The sequence below is a fragment of the Triturus cristatus genome, chromosome 11 (assembly GCF_964204655.1).
Source record: "Triturus cristatus chromosome 11, aTriCri1.1, whole genome shotgun sequence".
NCBI lineage: Eukaryota > Metazoa > Chordata > Amphibia > Caudata > Salamandridae > Triturus > Triturus cristatus.
This window is the reverse complement of record NC_140594.1, coordinates 62167504-62185714: the sequence shown is the minus strand read 5'-3', so window position 1 is coordinate 62185714 and position 18211 is coordinate 62167504. Positions and strand designations below refer to the sequence as shown.

The 18211-nt window shown below is 45.7% G+C and overlaps 1 protein-coding gene across 2 annotated transcripts in view; it reads right to left on the bottom strand.

Annotated features, from left to right (window-relative positions):
• The window catches only part of ZDHHC8 (zDHHC palmitoyltransferase 8), a 218277-nt gene that overhangs the window by 58089 nt on the left and 141977 nt on the right, over positions 1-18211 (bottom strand). For both annotated transcript variants that reach the window (XM_085636173.1, XM_085636174.1), the window contains exon 2: positions 154-275. In XM_085636173.1, the coding sequence (XP_085492299.1) occupies positions 154-275 (122 nt within the window). The remainder of the gene's footprint in view (positions 1-153; positions 276-18211) is intronic.

The following is an 18211-nucleotide window of genomic DNA, read 5'->3' as shown; positions in this document are numbered from 1 at the left end:
CTAGCTGGCTGCATGGATGGTAGGGTTCGCCACTCCTTTGTACTTCAGGCCTAAGACACAGGCATGTTTGAGGCATCTTCGGACTAGATTGCACGAGTATGGGTGGGGTACCTCTGGTCTGCAGCATAAAACACACAGGCGCATTTTGTTTACCTCGTGGGTAGACGCCGGGGTCCATGAATGTCGCCATGCTAAAGTTCGCGAGCACAAACAGGAAGACGACGCCATTGTAGAGCGGGACAACAGGGGAGACTTCTCTCGTTAACCAAGGGCACCTGCCGACAAAAGAAGAGAAAGGAGGTTAAGGTGGGTTCCAGGCAGCCAACACAGTCAGCCTATAGCTTCTCCCGTATGGCTCCCAGCATAGAGATTTCCTGCTCATGTTTATGCCCAAACCGTCCATCCATACCTGCAGAAGGGCACAGCAGAAAACATTCCTATCTTTTTATCAGGTGCAGGGGTGGCTGGTGCCCAGAGATGCAGGTGCACATAGATCGACCCCAAAAGTTTAGAAAATAAACGCCCTAAAAAAGGGTACTCCGGTCATTGCTTTCCTGCTAGAGCCATACCAACGTTTCATGGCCCTTCTTGGCCAAACACAGAAAAAAAATAGGGTTAAAAGACTCCAGTCAATGATTTACCAGCCACCATTTTGGCTAAGGCCGACTTTCTGCTTTAGGTCATCATACAGGATTTTATACCACGATGACAGACTGTAAATAGCAAATTGAGCTAAAATGGCCCCGTATTGGTTACTGTTTGCCTGTTGTGTTCAACACTTCTGCAGTAATGTTTCAAATTTCACCCACGGGAGGACTAGGCCGGGCCCCTCCCCTTTCTGTCCAATTGATCAGCCCAACTTACCAGCAATATGTTTCTGGTGCTGGCGTGTTTCGGCACCACCCACACGTATATTTTACGTATACGTGGTGCCGATGCAAAGCTTCTTTGAGCAGCACTACACAGACAATATGTAGCTATATTATGAGATTAGATGCACATATTAGATAGAATAACCTCTGCCAAGCATTACAAGGATATTACAGTGGACTTGAAATGACCATACACAGGAATGAGGCCAAAGTCAGAAGCTTGTAAAACTCTGAAAAAACTGGCAATATCTTTTTATTGTACATCAGAGGGGTTTTCATCCCTTATAATACATGGTCAGACCGTTACATTCCTCCTCCCCCAAAGGCTTAATCCTTTGCCTCTTGTCGTTTCATATAAAAAGTTTGTTTGCAACTGTGTAGGGTAAACGTGAAATATGGAATGCAAAATTAAATACACCAATATGTAGCTAGCAATTTGTTGCAAAAACACATTTCATGTCGGGCACTTTAACAAATGGCTGTGGTTCAGAATAGATTTGTAACATGGGCACCGTTTCTTTCAATGGTTTGGGTGACACTGCACAGTTCATGTTGTTTCAGAAGTCACCAATGTTTGGAGCATGTGCAAGCTTCTTTATCTTCAGACTGGTGTCTTTGTAACGAACATGCATCGATAAGGTGAAATACGCGGATGCTCGCTGTTTACCAGTATTCAATCTCTGGTCGACACAACATGGCTGACCTCGCCCATACATAGGTCCCCTGTCTCATCTCCTGCATGCACTCATTAGCAGAACTGAGCATAGATTTCAATATTTTTAGCACTATTGCAAATATACTTCATTTGTTAATGGTAAAAGCATCAATCAACTCAAAGACTGATGACTGATGTGTGCTGGCTGTGTTCTCCTTTGTGGCAGAATACCAGATGAATGGCAATGTGTACTAAGAGCTCGAGAGAAGCACAGCAGAAGAAAACACATCTAAAAATAAATCTCTTTAAAATGAAACTTGTTAGTTTGGCAGCCTTCATTTATTTTTCATCGTTACTAAAAAGGTCTCATTAGGATGCATAAATAAATATGGCTATTTGGAAGGGTCCTTATAATCAGCCGGTAGTGCGATTAATCATTGCTAGAAAATAAGTCAGATGGTTTGAGCTATTCTAAGGGATTTGAAGAGATTTAGTCAGTCTGACGGCGGATATTCGTTAATACCATTAGTAAGAGCCTACAAGATGAAGTACTCAGTTTGCTAATATACACTGCTCTGATGTGGGCAGGGGGTAAAAGGAAGCATTTAAGTACTACTTAATATGCAAGCTATACATACTTTGCAGACGTATTGCTCCTGTGGTTACTTAGATTTAGCAGTTAGGCAAAACGTACACTAATCTGTCACTAGAACATTTCTTTGCACTATATTTTGGGGCATCATCAAAATTAAGCCGACAAAACGAAATGTCTCCAAATGATTTGTGATTGATTTTAGCCCCACATCATTAGTGCAGCCTAATCAGAAACTATAAATACAATTATTCAAAGCAGCATGTACAATCAATTATTCTCCTGTATATGCATTCGAAAGTAGTCTCTGATGTAGAATATTCTATATTATGCATGCAAGTTTCATGAAATACACTCCTACTGAGAATTGTTGATCGTGTTAATGGTGAATGACCCAGAGGGATGAGAACGTTTGCATATTGTGTGGCTCAAAACAGGAAAAGAGATGAACGTAGATTAGTCAAACCTTCAGACTAAAAACGACTGCATTGTTGGCTGCCAAGACCATGTTTTTAAAGTTTAATTAAGTCAGTCGGGGAAGCAGGTTTGTTCTACATTCAAACACAGAATAAGTATTAAGCTTTACTGTTGTAAAATATTTAACACCAGATTAAAGATTTTAAATCATTGAAACAATTCAAATTTACTGTGTGATTTCTTTATACTGTATTAAGAATAGTTTTAGGTTTCATACTAGGTATATTAGTTTCATTTTTGTGTAAAAGTCTATGACTAAACCTTCAATATCATGTATGACGAAACTCTAATGAAATCATGTGGCCTCATTAACCACATTTCAGGGTTTTACCAAAAGTTGCCAAGAATTTCTGTCTCTCTATAAAGCACTTTACTTCCTTTCCTTGAAGACTTTAAATGTAACAAATATTTATTAAAACACAGTGAGATCTATGCGAACATTATATGCAGAGAATTTTAGTGTGTTTCATGTTACCAATCTTATCGCAAATGTGTTACAAAATAAAATACAATATTCCGATATTAAAGCAGATGCTTCCTCTGAAGATAGGTCTGTAACATGCCGGTTGCTCAGCAGTTCGGGATTGCCGGAATGAACATGGTGTTGCTGCCGGTGTGGCCGGTCTGAGATTTGTTTGAATGGCAAGCGACGCTCTAAAGTAGAACTTGTGTTTATCACGCGTGTTCTGCCTAATGTGGTGTTGAGTTTGTGGCTCATGTCAAGTGCAGTCAGTGACCACTCTGGAGCCCCATCAATTGCATGTGTGTCTGTCAAAGTGGCACAGTGTGTCTACAAATACGCCTTGGACCATACCGCTTGCGTATCTTTAATATAGCCTTACAGCCCGCCGTAGCGGGCTATACCGGCTATTAAATGCCCGCTGCATCGTTGAAGGCCCAAGCCGAAGGCGAGGGACTTTAACAAAGCAGCGGGACTTTAATAGCCGGTAAAGCCCTGCTACGAAGGGCTATAAGAACATTCTGCCACTAGAGGGCAGAATGTTCTAACAAATAAAACAAAGCCTTCAGGGAGCGCGAGGGGATTCAAATCCCCTCAGGCTCCCTGAAGCCTTTGTTCTCAGCCAGAGCTGTGAACAAAGCAGCATTGGAATGTCGGAGCTCCGGGCTTCTAACAGCCATTATAAGCCCGGAGCACTCCATTGTTTTCAATGGAGCTGCCAACATTCCAATGTTCTAATAGGTAATAACGCATGTCTCATCCTCAACGTAACACATTGCTCAGGTGTATAGTCTTCTGTGTATTCTTACCTGCTGGAAAGATAATCCTTTCACCAGCCTTAAAAAGAGGAAGGTTGAGTCAGCCCAATCAGGATTGTAAACTTTGACCTTCAAACATCCCACTGTCCTATTATCCTGGATTATCAACGTCTAAAACCAATATCTCAGGAAATGCACAGAGTGCGTACAAAAAAAATGGGCGACTACGAGTGGCTATGGAGCTCTAGACTGCGTGTCACGGTTGCATCTTAATGGCCTAAACAGCAGATGGGAAATCTTGCCTTTATGCGGCATTCTAAAGACCCCACTGTGCCCAGCTGGCATGGGCTCTCTATTTACTTAGATACAAGCCAAATGGTTCTGTTGTTCTTGCGGTGCAGCCTCTGGCTGGCACAGTTATCTCATCCTCTCAATCACAAGATGGGCAAAGCACTCTCTAGGGGCATTCTGAATCCGTCCATTGACGTCAGCGAGCTGGCACTGCCGTGGGCATCGGCTCACCAGTCGGGCAGAAATGTCTGTGCAGACACAAGCAGAGAAATGGGGAACCCAGGAGTGGCACCTTCATCTTATCCATGTGGAACTCTATCTTAGCTCCTCTAGAACCCCCATATTCCCTCAAACACTGAACTTTCAACTTCATTCAAACAGAGCCCCTTTTTCCCCCACAGGTGGACCCCCACGTCTTCCTTTCCATGAAACCTTGGTCAGCTCTCAAGCCTGGAACCCAACCTCCCCACCCCCCCAAAGGTGCCTCTCTTAGAACCCCTCACCCTCCCTTAAAGTTTCCTCTTCTCTCAAACAGCACTCCCCAACTTCCCTCAAACGTGGAATCCCTCAACATTCCTCACCTAGAACTCCCATCTTCCCGCTAACTTACCTTGCGCTCGCCGCATCACCGACTCGGCAATGCGGCGAGCGCAAGGTAAGTGTTTTTATTTCGTTTTTCCTATCCGGTCGTCTGTCGACTCCCGCCCCCACCATGACCCGCCCTACCGCACTTACCTGTACCGGCCGCGCCTGGTGCCAGGCACGGCCAAGAGAAGAATCGTGCTGATAACAGTGCTTTGACAGGAATAGTAAGTTCGACAATCATGTATTTGATTGCACTTTTTAAAAGGGGTAACTGAACTTAATGCAATGTTTAAATATGTTTAGAGATATTTATCATGGTCAGCTTAATAGATCAAATGTGAAACATTCTGTGGGGGCCCGATGATTTTTTCTTTGGATTTCTTTTACCGGGGTTGGGGGCCAATGGCGCGGCATTTAAAAGTTCGAAGACCACTGACCTGGTGCTTGCTGCTCTACTGATAGCCCTTTCTAGCATGTCTTACTGCCCGGCGTCTGGAGGCAGGTGGCCACATGTGGTTCTCTGTTCTACCATCCCTGGTGAATTCCCGACTAATAGGAAAGAAGCTGCATCAGTCCAGCTGAACCATCTTCTATTCTACAGAAGAATTTCGAATTCTTTTTTCTTTGAACTATAAAAGCTTTGATATCCAGTCACTTCTGAGGAATTGATCTCTTTACATATTAATTTTGAATGACATTTATTTTCTTTGTACCATAAAAGCTTTGATAGCCAGTGGCGTCTGGGGAGTTGCCTCTTTGCAGAAAAGATGGACATATTTTTGGGTGTGTTTTATCACAGCTCCGGGGGGGGGGGGGGAGGAGGGGGGGTCGATGTGTGAATGGGATTTTACAAACTGTAGTGCATTTGAAGAGAAAAGTGTAACTAGACCCAACCATGGGGGACTTTGGGACTGAATCATCTGATATGATGAGGGGACTTATTGTAACCTAAAAGCGATGTAGTCGTTTTCAAAGTTTAGGAAAGGAATGCCTCCCCTATCTTTGGGAGATTGGAATCTTAGATGTGCAATGTCATTTTAGAAGAGCAATGTGGGGTGGTTTACCAGCCATTCCAAATGTTATTACCTAGCCATTCATTTCTTGGTCGAATTTTGAGGGAGGTGGCAGGGACATGGAGAGTTGGACTGGATTAGCAGGAAAATAGTCATCGTTATTGTGGTTTGATGGGGCTTTTGTTTTGGGTTAAGGTGGTACTTAAGATGCCCAAATATTTCAAGGATGTACTGTGGCCCAGCCCTGGTGTAATTTTCAAGACAGCGTATGTTGGGGGCATAATTTGTGACTTTTCCAGATTCACTTTCTATGCCAAGATGCCCGAGTTATGTAAACCTCTGAGAATTAGATAGCTATATGTATAAATCCTCAGATTATACTAAAATTTCACTTCATAATTGTTAAATATATAGGCCATAATTTACTTTTTTCGGAACCTTCTCAGAGAGAGTTTCAAATTAAAATGGAACAGTGATAGTGGGTGTCCTGGCTGGAGCCCCTTCGTAAATGGAAGTCATTGGAATGGGTCCCATCGACTAGGGGGCATGCCTTTGAATTGCTTGGAGAAAATGTGGAAGTAGGAAGTACCACTCAAGTGCTTGAAGCAGAGAAGACAATTCAAATCTCCCCGAGTCCTTCTTTGCATCAAGGGCCACAGCACGAACATGGCTGAGCTTGCTAGTTGGCCCGGTGAAGCCGGTCTGGTCATGTTTGATTACAGAGGGTTATAAAACTCCTAATCTAGTAGCAAATATTTTTGCTAAAATATTCCTTTTTAACCTGGATAGCTTTTATATTTTTGGACAAAGTTGGTGTCTCTATCTTTTTTGGGTATAGGTGAAATGATCACTCCAGAAAGAAAACTCTTGAGCACCCCTGTGCGGTTTGTCCTTAGAAAAATGGTGCTCAATTTACTGTAAACTAAATCTATTAGAGCTTTGCAGAACTTTTCAGGAACTACGTCAGGGCCAAGGGTTTTCCTTTCATCATATTCTTAATAGCTTTCTTCATTTCCTCTTAGCTGAAAAATGAGCTTTCAGCCTGCGGCGAAGTTTGAACTCCAGCTGACACTCGTTGAAGTAAGACAATCTCATTTAGGGAAGGTTGGCGTTTACGTCACTAGAACTTTCCTAGTATGGCTAGATAGGATTTCAGCAATCTTTATGCTCATCCGTAGCAGCTGCAATCTTGTAGTATTCTTTTTTACTTTTATTGTATCCAGCTAACATATTGCCACATCTTTTAACTGCCAACATGTATCTGGTTTTACTGTGAACTATGGCGTGTTCTGATGCAAATCACTATTAGTTGTTGAATTTGATTTAGGGCTCGCTTAGCACACACAAAACAACTTCCATACTTTGCTTCCGTTAAGATCCCTGGGAGTTTTTTTTTTTTTTAGTAAGGTCTCTGAGCCCTGGTCCACTTCTTTTTCCCTCCATAGCAGATTTCAAAGATTTTGCTTCTTAAAGTTTCCTTGTGGACATCCCTGGTGTTAAAGGGCTTTGCCTTAAGCTTGCTATTAAGGGACAATCCCTCATGAACATGTTCACATATTTCCTAAAGACGGAGTTCTTCTGGAGGGAAGTAGTCCACTTCCATCTTCCTTGTCTGGGTGAAGGGGACTCCTCAGCAAAAGGAAAGATTAGTGCCTGACCATAACAAGCATTGAAAATGCAATAGGTCTCGCCTCTGATTAAGTTAAAGCTAAAGCCATTTGCTTTGCTAATGGTATTGTATAGCAAAGCAAATTGCTTTAACTTAATGAAAGGCGAGACCTATTGCATTTTTAATGCTTGTTTTCTAACTTTTAGCAATGCTGCTATACAACATGGCTAAAATACATTGGCAAAGCCAATAGCTTTCACACAGGTGCGACCTATTGGCTTTGGCAAACCTTGGTAAATAGGGCTGACAGTCTGCCAAAGGACTGCTTCCCAACAACTAGAGCGCACACCTTTAAAATGGCCACTGTAGAATGGGGGCAATCTAAGAGGTAAAAATAGCGACGTGCGTCTGAGAAATGATCACTCAGCAGTGAGTACAGGAGAGCAGGACAGAGATTGATGCCTCAAGTAATCAATGTAAAACAAACAGTAAAACCGAGCACGAATAAAAACTAGTTCAAGAATGTTTAATATCACTGAAAACCCAGTCGCCGCTCCGTAAGTCACTCCACACTCAAAATGCAGTATAGAAGACACATTCAACTTACATTCAGATACGCATGCGCATGCCAGCCGTTTCTAAATAGGACTGACGGTCTGCGAAAGGATTGCTTAACAACAACTAGCATGTGCTTTAACAATGCCCGCACTTGTGTAGGAGCATCAAAGCAATACATTATGGAATGAAAAATGGGGAAAGCAAACAGATTTGGTTATTTTTTTGAGGCAGAGCAGAGAGGCAGGACGGGCAAGCAATTACAGAAAAAGGGAGTGGGGGTAAGGGCAAGCAACAACGACTGGAAGAGGTGGAAGGACAGTGGCAGCAACACAAAGAATGGGTGGGGGATGGGGGAAGAAGCAAGATGGAAAGGAGGGGGTGGAAGCAACACGGAGAAGGGATGGGCGGACAGGGAGAAGCAACACTGAGAAGGGATGGGCAGAGAGGGAGAAGCAACACTGGGCAGAGAGGGAGAAGCAACACTGAGAAGGGATGGGCAGAGAGGGAGAAGCAACCCAATGAAGGGGTGGGCGATCGGGGGAAGAAGCAACCAAATGAAGGGGTGGGCGGTCGGGGGAAGCAGCAACACAGAGAAGGGGTGGGCGGGTGGGGGAAGAAGCAACACAGAGAAGGGGTGGGCGAAGAAGCAACACAGAGAAGGAGTGGGCGGGTGGGGGAAGAAGCAACACAGAAGGGGTGGGCGGGTGGGGGAAGAAGCAACACAGAGAAGGGGTGGGCGAAGAAGCAACACAGAGAAGGGGTGGGTGAAGAAGCAACACAAAGAAGGGGTGGGCGGGTGGGGGAAGAAGCAACACAAAGAAGGGGTGGGCGGGTGGGGGAAGAAGCAACACAGAAGGGGTGGGCGGGTGGGGGAAGAAGCAACACAGAAGGGGTGGGCGAAGAAGCAACACAGAAGGGGTGGGCGGGTGGGCGAAGAAGCAACACAGAAGGGGTGGGCGGGTGGGGGAAGAAGCAACACAGAAGGGGTGGGCGGGTGGGGGAAGATGCAACACAGAAGGGGTGGGCAGGTGGTGGAAAGATGCAACACAGAAGGGGTGGGCAGGTGGTGGAAAGATGCAACACAGAAGGGGTGGGCGGGTGGGGGAAGAAGCAACACAGAGAAGGGGTGGGCGGGCCGGGCCGGAAGCAACACAGAGAAGGGGTGGGTGGGCGGGGGAGGAAGCAACACAGAGAAGGGGTGGGTGGGCGGGGGAGGAAGCAACACAGAGAAGGGGTGGGTGGGCGGGGGAGGAAGCAACACAGAGAAGGGGTGGGCGGGCGGGGGAGGAAGCAACACACAGAAGAGGTGGGCGGGCCGGGGAGGAAGCAACACACAGAAGGGGTGGGTAGGGGAGGAAGCAATACGGAGAAGGTGTGGGTGGGCGGGGGAGGAAGCAACACCGAGAAGGGGTGGGTGGTGCTGGAAGAAGCAACACAGAGAAGGGGTGGGTAAGAAGCAACATGTCATTGTTCTGCAACGCAATTGCCAGGCAGAAGTCAATAATAACGTGCTCTGCTACAAACTTCAACAACCACCTTACAGCTTCTAATCCCAGTCTCCCCAGCATCCCTTTGAGCCCCTAGAATATCAAATCCCATAGAGTAGACAGCAGCAATCCAGTATCACTTGTACCCAACACTGACTGCTCTACAGTACCAGTGTGAAGTTGTAATATCTAGACACCGTGGTACTTGCATGCGTCGCAACTGAACTGGCTCTACAATCAGTCTGTGATGAGTGCCACGTAGGTGCTATGATAATTGCATGTGCCATACATTGATCTGGCTCGACAATCAGTCTAGGAAGTGCGGTGCCTATATACGGAGGCACCTGCATGTGCCCCATATTGACCAAGCGCGACGATAAGCCTGTGAAGAGTGCATGTAGGTATTCCGAGATCTGCATGTGTCACACATTGTCCTGGCTCTACAACCAGTCTGTGTGCCTCCTAAACATTGTGGTACCTGCATGGGCCACGCACTGACCTGGCTCTACAATCTGCATGTGACAAGAGCCACCTAGACACTGCGGTAACTGCATGAGGCACACCTTCACCTGCCTCTACAATCAGCCTGTTACGAGTGGTGTCTAGGCACTGCGATACCCACATGCGCCACACGCTCACCTGCCTCTACAATCAACCTGTGATGAGAGCCATCCTAGGCACTGCGGTACCAGCATGCATGCACCACACACTGATCTGGCTCTACAATCAGCCAATGACAAGTGCCCCCTAGGTACTGTGGTACCTACACGTGCCACACACTGGCCTGGCCCAAGGTTCCATCAATAGTGCCACCGTGGCACTGACATACGTGCAATGACCTATCTGTATGCTCAGTCTGTGAAGATTACCACCTAGGCACTGTGGTTGCGGCACGTGCCATAGAATGACATGGCCCTACAACCAGTCTATGAAGAGCAGGGTCACAACACTACTTGGGTGCTGCACGCACACCCCTTAAGTAGCGAGCACACTCGGAAACCAAGAGAGCGGAACACACACACACACACACACACACACACACACACACACAGAATGCAGAGTTAAACCTGGATAGGTGGGTTAAGCAGTGTACGCAGAATCTAGTGTTTTCTTTCTTCCAGAACTCAAACTTGTAACTTAAGGTCCAAGTTTACCTACTGGCGTGTGGTCTTGTAAATGATGTGTTACACCCCTCCATAAAACACGAACATTCACTCCCGACTCACTAAAGTTGACACATTCAAGACATAGTAACGTACCTATTCACACTAATAATGGTGCACCTTCACAAGCCGAAATGGACTCTAGTGTGCAACTGAAACCTCAGAACGACTTGGAACGTCTCACACTGCTGTGAGGTCACATCAGTGGAAGATTGTGCACTTGACGTACGCCAGTAACATGTACTCATCCTTTCATTTCCCTGCCTCCTGCCACTCTCTAGTGAATAAAAAGCCTATCGAAGGATTCACATATAAGATTGATGCCCAAATAAATGACGGAGTCACTGTTGGAACAGCAGCTGTGACCCTTACCCAACCCACTGGTACTCTTTGCTTTAGAAATGTCAAGTCGACCCCTGTGACAGACAGATATATATATATATATATCCACAGAAAGATTCCTCCTACCAAGGAAAGAACCAGAGGGACACACCAGGGGGTCAGGAAGAGCAGCGTAATTGTCGCACAGGAGGCATGACGCGTTTCGGCTGATTGCCTTCTGCAAATGCCAAACCCTGCAAAACTGCCACCAGCCGCCTTTCAATAATCCATTTCACCTCCATTGGTGGAAGCCCAGCTAAGGCGATTGGCTGCTGGAACGCCATCTCGCAGCCGCCCTCGGCAGACAACGACACCCAGAAGGCACGGCCCTCAGGTAAGCGTTTGTCGCCTTCTTAAAACTCATAGTGAGTGCTGGGGATTGGTGAACAAATATATATCTATATATCTATCTATCTATCTATCTATCTATCTATCTATCTATCTATCTATCTATATATATATATATATATATTTCTATATCTCAGCAGTATCTGCCCAAACCAGCTGTACTCTCTTGCAGTGAGGGGAAGTTTGCACTGGTTGTACCAGACATTTATTCCAAAAAGTTGTTAATGTATTTAAGCGTTCACTCTGTACCGCCCTCCCCTCCCCCCCCACCGCCACTTCCTTCTCCACAAGGAGGCATTTGAGGTCAAAATGCGACAAAATCTAATGTGCTAACGGGGTCGTTTAGGCTTTGGTGGCAGTGCACAGACAGTTTTACGACACTATGCTGAATATCAGCCTATGGCGATATTGCATCAGCGAAGGGAACCTAAGAACAATAAATACTTACTTTACAATGTAGTGGTAGGTCTATGTAGTGGATACGATAGTACTGTCATGTGATGTACCGCATACTAAATGATGACTTACCACTGCAAAAACAGCTCCGCTCGCCAGCGCTATTCTTCGGTGCTAACCAGCGCCAAGAAACCCGCACTAGGAGTGATCGACTGTGCGCACAAACCACGAATGAGGAGATAAGCGTGTGAAATGTGTGCAAGCGGTTTTCTTGCGCTCTTCTCTTCATTACTACAACTCGTAAGCCAGGGGTAAAGACTCCGAGAGCACCCCAGCACAAAGGTCATCAGCCAAGGGGTGTCTGAGCACCTCTTATCACTGATCAGATCTGAACCAGGCCCTAAGAATTTCTTACTGGTAAGAATCAAAAATACACACTCATGTGCTGTCCTCGACAGAAAGTGACTTTTAGCCTCAATCTTCCACTGCAAACTACAGAATGGCTTTGAATGCTTTCAGGCTACATTCTAAGACAGCTCAAAGGGCGAGTGCACCTGCTGCAGTAATGTGAAAGTCACACGCAGCTCACTGGCACCTACTAGGCTTTTCCAATAAATGAGTTTCACAAGGAATGGTAGGTGTAACATGTAGTGTTGGATACTGCATTATATTTTGTGTAAAAATTAGACAGGTTGCTTGATATTCCATAGAGGTGCTCCCCACTCGTGGCACAGAGGCAGAAGATGGGGAGAGACTGTTCGGTGCACTATTCCACAGTCTGTCAAGATTCTGAGAAAGTATTTCTAACCGGCCTGGTCATAAGGTATTCTGACTGACCTGTGTCCTGAGAAACCATTCTGCTTTAAGCACTCATGGTGTACATCTGTATATTCCATACTTCCAGGTTTGATGTGTGCCACTGGATGTGGTCTGCAGCCAAGGATTACACACCTTAATAAGTAGCGAGCACACATGGAAACCAAGAGAGTGGAACACACACACAGAGGGAAAAACAACGAACGCCTGAGGGAGAATTGGGGAGAGATAATAAAATAGAGAAAGAGCAACTAGGGAAAGATAGGTAGAAATCAGACGAAACGGACACTGGACGGGGTAATCAAGCAGCAAGAGTCCTTCTGGTGATTTGAATGGCGGCGAAGGCAAGATTCAAGGACAACATCCTTTCAGTGAAAGCTGAGATAGAGCGCGCGAAAGTGAAAGCGCGGTGGGAGCACGCGAAAGTGAAAGCTAAAAATAGACAGAGACGAGACGCCCTGCGCGTGCACACCTCCTGTCCCCCTTCGCCAGAAAACCGACGACAATAGATCTCGCCAAGGTGAGCAACGCATGCGCTGCGTCACTAGGCGAGACCTAAAGAGCTACAGGGGCAATTTTTGTTGATCATAGTTGGAACAAGAGAGTTTGTTCGCCAGACAGTGGTCAATTCTAGCTGTGTTGTGTGGAAGTTCTATTCTTTGAGCTCCGGGTGGTCTCTTCTATGGGTCTACAAGACTCTGATTTGATGTCAGTTTCTTGAGTTAACTATGGGCTTTTCACAGACAGAATTGTGCATCCATTTTCCTATTCACTGCTGGGTTGTCTTGACCGGCTTCGTAGTCGAGTAAGACCGTAGGCATCCAAAAGAGAGAGGAAAGTGGTGCATGAGAGAAGTCGTTCCCTAGGGTCTGTCGCGGCCCACACCCCAGACGAAGCTTCTACCCGCATCCTCTATTGTAACTGTCCACAGAAGCGGATCTAATTCAGCATTCTGCAGACCGGGACAACTCGGTCTTGTTCACCCCAAGGCTTCAAGGGCTGCGTCAAAGACAGAGAAGGGTTGAAGAAGAATGAGGCCTGAATAAAGATGTTCCAGGGGGCAGAAAATAAAATTATGATAACTTAACAACCAAATGCCATAGATACTGTCCCCTGCCCCAAAGTCTCTCTGTAAATAATTTATCAGGGGAATTTACCTCTAATGCGATTTGGAAAACATTTCTCCAGTTAATGTGCAATTACAGTGGCTGGGATTACGCTTCCAACACTCGAGATCATAAAGAGAGGTATTTTTGAGGTGTTACAGTTAAGTATTTTTTCAATCACCCAGGTCTGCTAAAACTCCTCTGCTGGTTTCATAGGCGTGGTTTTAAACCTTCCTAAGGTTTTGATTTTGTGACAGTTTCTAATGCTAATGCTGTATGCATTATTTATCAAATATACTACATTTATTTTACTTTTGCACCAATATTCTGCATTATTGTTCTTCTACACTTCTGTTTCTTAATTCTTATCACCAGTGCTTAATTTGAGCCAGTGGCTTCTGGTGCTCGGCACCGTCATTTAATTGTCAACACCAGTGCTTGTGACAGTCCGCCACAAGGTAGCCCTGTCTGGCTAATTTAGAGACGAACAACAACAGCAGTTAATTATTAATTCAATATACATTAAAAATTGCTATCACCCTACTTCTCGTCCACTCCATTCGCTGTATGATATATTTTTTATAAGTAAGCATAGTGTGTTTCCAATTTTTGTTTTTAATTTGCATTTTTTAATACATATTCAAGTTATACAGGATTTACGGTTCAATCAACATATATATATTTATTATAGCTGCAGCGATAGCACCTCGGTCGTTATGGTTAAGTTAGAATTCAAATTGAAAAGGCATTTTTGTATTTTTTTTAATAACTTTGGTGCCATTCAACAACTCTGTATAAAACGTTTCAAAAACGTACATCCACTTTAAGTTCTTCATGGTCGGTTTTGAACAGATTCGTCAAAAGGGGAATAAAAATAGGGAGGAGGAAAATCCCAAAAGCGACATTTGCCACTTTTAACACCCATATGATTCCTCGATATAGAAAAACCATCTGATCAGAAATAAATGAAACTTGGCATGTAAATAGAACCTTACTCAAGGAGTGCCGGTGCTTGCTTTGCTATAAATCTGTTCCGTAGTTGTCAAGAAATTAGCATGTAAAAAGTGTTGGTATCTGTGCATTAAATGGTTGCATTTTAGAGATATCTGGACCATTAATTCACACACCTAACGTAGATTCGCAAATCCATGGAGGATTCGCAAATTCAATTTAATAAAAATTAAAGGCACAACATTGAATGCGGGAGCTTTTTCTTCCCTTCTCTGTTGTGGATTTATGACGTCGTCGCACTCTGCTTTGGCTGGCCTTGACAGAAAACTCTTTTTTGCTTCCACCCATCACAGTGTACCTAGCACCGGGATGGTACAAAGAAAGAGAGCATTACAAGGCCAAGCTACTCCAACCCCAGGATCCAGGTGGTATTTTCATGAATACTATAGTGGCTCATGAATAGCTGACCCTCGCTTGGTCCTGGGAACTCAGGAAGGGTGAAGATTTCACCAAGCCAATATTTTATTTGCAAAATCTGTAAAAATAAATAAGAAAGCCACAAGGAAGCGAGCAGGACCTGGTCACAGTCCACTCCCTGCTGCCCCAACTAATGGTCAAGCACCGTAGGGGTTGTCCGCCAGCAGTGTATTGGTGATCTGTGGCTAATCCCTGCTGTGCACTACTGAAGGCCTTGTGCAGTGGGGGCTGGCCACATGCTGCAAATTGGACCCATGCCCTGGTTGCCGAGGCCGTCTGCACCTTGCATAGCCAAGGTCTGTGTGCGTTGGCCACATGCTGCAAACTGGACCCATGCCCTGGTTGCAGAGGCCGTCTGCACCTTGCATAGCCAAGGTCTGTGTGCGTTGGCCACATGCTGCAAACTGGACCCATTCCCTGGTTGCCGAGGCCGTCTGCACCTTGCATAGCCAAGGTCTGTGTACAGAGGAGGTTGGTCACATGCTGCAAATTAGACCCATGCCCCAGCTGCCTGTGGTCATCCGCACCCTGCATAGCCAAAGTCTGTGTACAGAGGAGGTTGGCCTCGAATGGAGCGCTTAGCACCAGGTCCGGCCGGGGGGCAAACATCCTGGCCCATCCATGACATGAACGGCCAAAGGCCATGCACAACTGTGCATGACTGTCCGATGGCATGGCTGCAGACCAATCCGCGTGGTCAACTCCCCTTTGGATGGGCGCAGCTGAGGCGAGCTCCTCGAGGTATTGTATTGTATTGTATAAAGTTCTTCTATAGCGCTTTCTGTCACCCTACGGGCATCCTGGCGCTAAGAGACTATAGAAGAAAACCTGAGACAGTAGGAACGTTTGCCGTTGTGCCAAGAATGTTACACTCTAATCTCTGCCAAAGAGCCATGTTTTAAGATTCTTCCTAAAGCTCAGCAATGATGTAGCTTGGCGTAGATCTTGGGGGATTTGATTCCAGAGGCGGGCTGCCGCCGTACTGAAGGCCCTGCCTCCCGTCTTAGTGCGTTTAACTCTGGTAACCACTGCCAGACTTTGGCTGGTGGACCGAAGAAGTCTCTTTGGTTCGTACCATGAGAATCTATCGCACAGAGGAGGGGGACCAATTTTGTGGAGGGCTCTATACACCATGACCAATGATTTAAACTCGATCCTTTTATTGATCGGGAGCCAGTGAAGGTCCCTCAATGCCAGTGTTGTTGAGGAGTCACGTTGTCTTCCCAAGGCCAGTTTGGCTGCGGCGGACTGTATTCTTTGCAGTCCCTGTACAGTGTACCGAGGGGCACCCAGGAACAGTGAATTGGGGTTATGCGGTATATGATAGATAACAAAAAAAAGCTCAAATTACTTTTGATCTCATTTAAAATAGAATAAAACCATTAAGCGAAGAAAAAAGTAAAACAATTGCTGGTCGCTGCCATTAGCCAATCATAAGTTTTAAATAATTATTTTCAGATGTTATCTGGGTTGGAACCTGCCAGTTTCCGCACCGACATTCTCGATGTAGAAATTAAAAAAACAGCCAAAAGAGGCTCACAAATGTAAAAAGAAAATTACTAATTTAGAAGCAAAAAACTCACTAGGTTTAGGGCTGGTGCAAAACTGTAGGCAAGTGTTACTACACGCCCTGGTAATTGGGCCACATGTGCTAGTAATATGGCGACTCTGGTGCCCCCTGCTGGCGGTGCACCAGGCGAGCAGATAGTTTTGCCTTCACTGGAGCCTGGCCTGGTTTCCATGTTCCAGTAACATCCAAAGGGAGCCAGTGTTCCCAGTTCTAAATCCTTTGCATGAACCGACACAGGCTTCGTTGCCAACTCTACAGTGCCACAAAGAAAATGTGTTCGGTGCTGCATGTACAATCTTGAATCTACTAGTCCTGCAGTCCCGTCCAGTGTTTGCTGCTCACCACATACCCTACAGCTCGTCTATGCCCAGGGTACGTCATGATTCCAGCCTGATATATTAGTACTTGCATGAGACGTGTGACCTTGGTCTATGCATGCAGGGGTCACGTCAACACTACAACAGCTGTGATTCTTTACCATAACAACTCTCCACAGCTGCCACTTACACAGGGGGTATTAAGGGGAGAAATATATATGTGGGGTCCTAAAATAAGCGCAGAGACTCAGTGGAGGTGGCTTCCCACTTCCCTCCTCTGTACATGCTATGGAAACCATCAGCCATTCCATTCCCCACCGAGAGAAACACGGTTCGCGCCACACCTCTGCTCTTCAGTGTGACGCTAGAAAACTCCGATGACAAACTCTGAAGCCATCATAATACTCTGAGAACACCATAAGCACGGATGACAAACTCGGATGACATCATAAACTCGGATGACATCATAAAGTCGGATGACAAACTAGGATGACATCATAAAACTCGGATGACGCCGTTTAGTTCGAACGAGGTCCAGTTTACTTTGATCTCCAGGAAAGAGGGCGGGGCTCGGCTTGGCATTGTACCAAAGCCCTGTGTCCCAAAGCCCATGATCACAAAGTCACAAATTTGCTCACAGAAGATTACATCCACATATAGAGTAGATCTCGGATTTTTTTTTTGTAATTTAAGAAGAAAGATAGGAGTACTCCTGGAAATCTAGGGCAGCCCTAGTTTTCTCTGTGTAATGTTTGTGCAAAGTGTACACAAGTCCCAGCAGGTGGAAACGTGTCCATTATTAATATTACTGCAGAGCGTGCACCACCCAGGACACTTAATTCTGCATTTGTTTAACTTTTTGTTCATCCATCTAGAGAAGGGGCCTCGAGAAATGGATCCAAAACCTAGGGAGAAGTCTTGAGAACTGAACACTGCTCTCGGCTGCATGTTAGGGTAGAAACCCGTCTAGGGCTGCTTGTATGCCTACTATGCGGCACCGGCTTTGCACTTGGAGATGGACCATCCCTAATGGGTAGGTCTAGGCGGTTTGGCATGTACATAGTCCCTGTATGTAATGGCACAAAGAAGCTAAAACGATACACCTGGGCACTGGAGGGTCTGTGCTCGGGAGGTGGTCCCCGGGTGACTGCTTGCACCCCCCCCCCCCCCACTTCCCCCGGTCACGAGAGGGGGCCTGCACATATGTGGCACTTTCTCTGTCATTGCACCCTGCCGTGATAGAAGGTGCCTGCTCTTATGTGGTAGTATACGGGTAACTGTACACCTTGGTCACAACAGGTATGTGCAGTCACGTGGTAGTCCCTCACC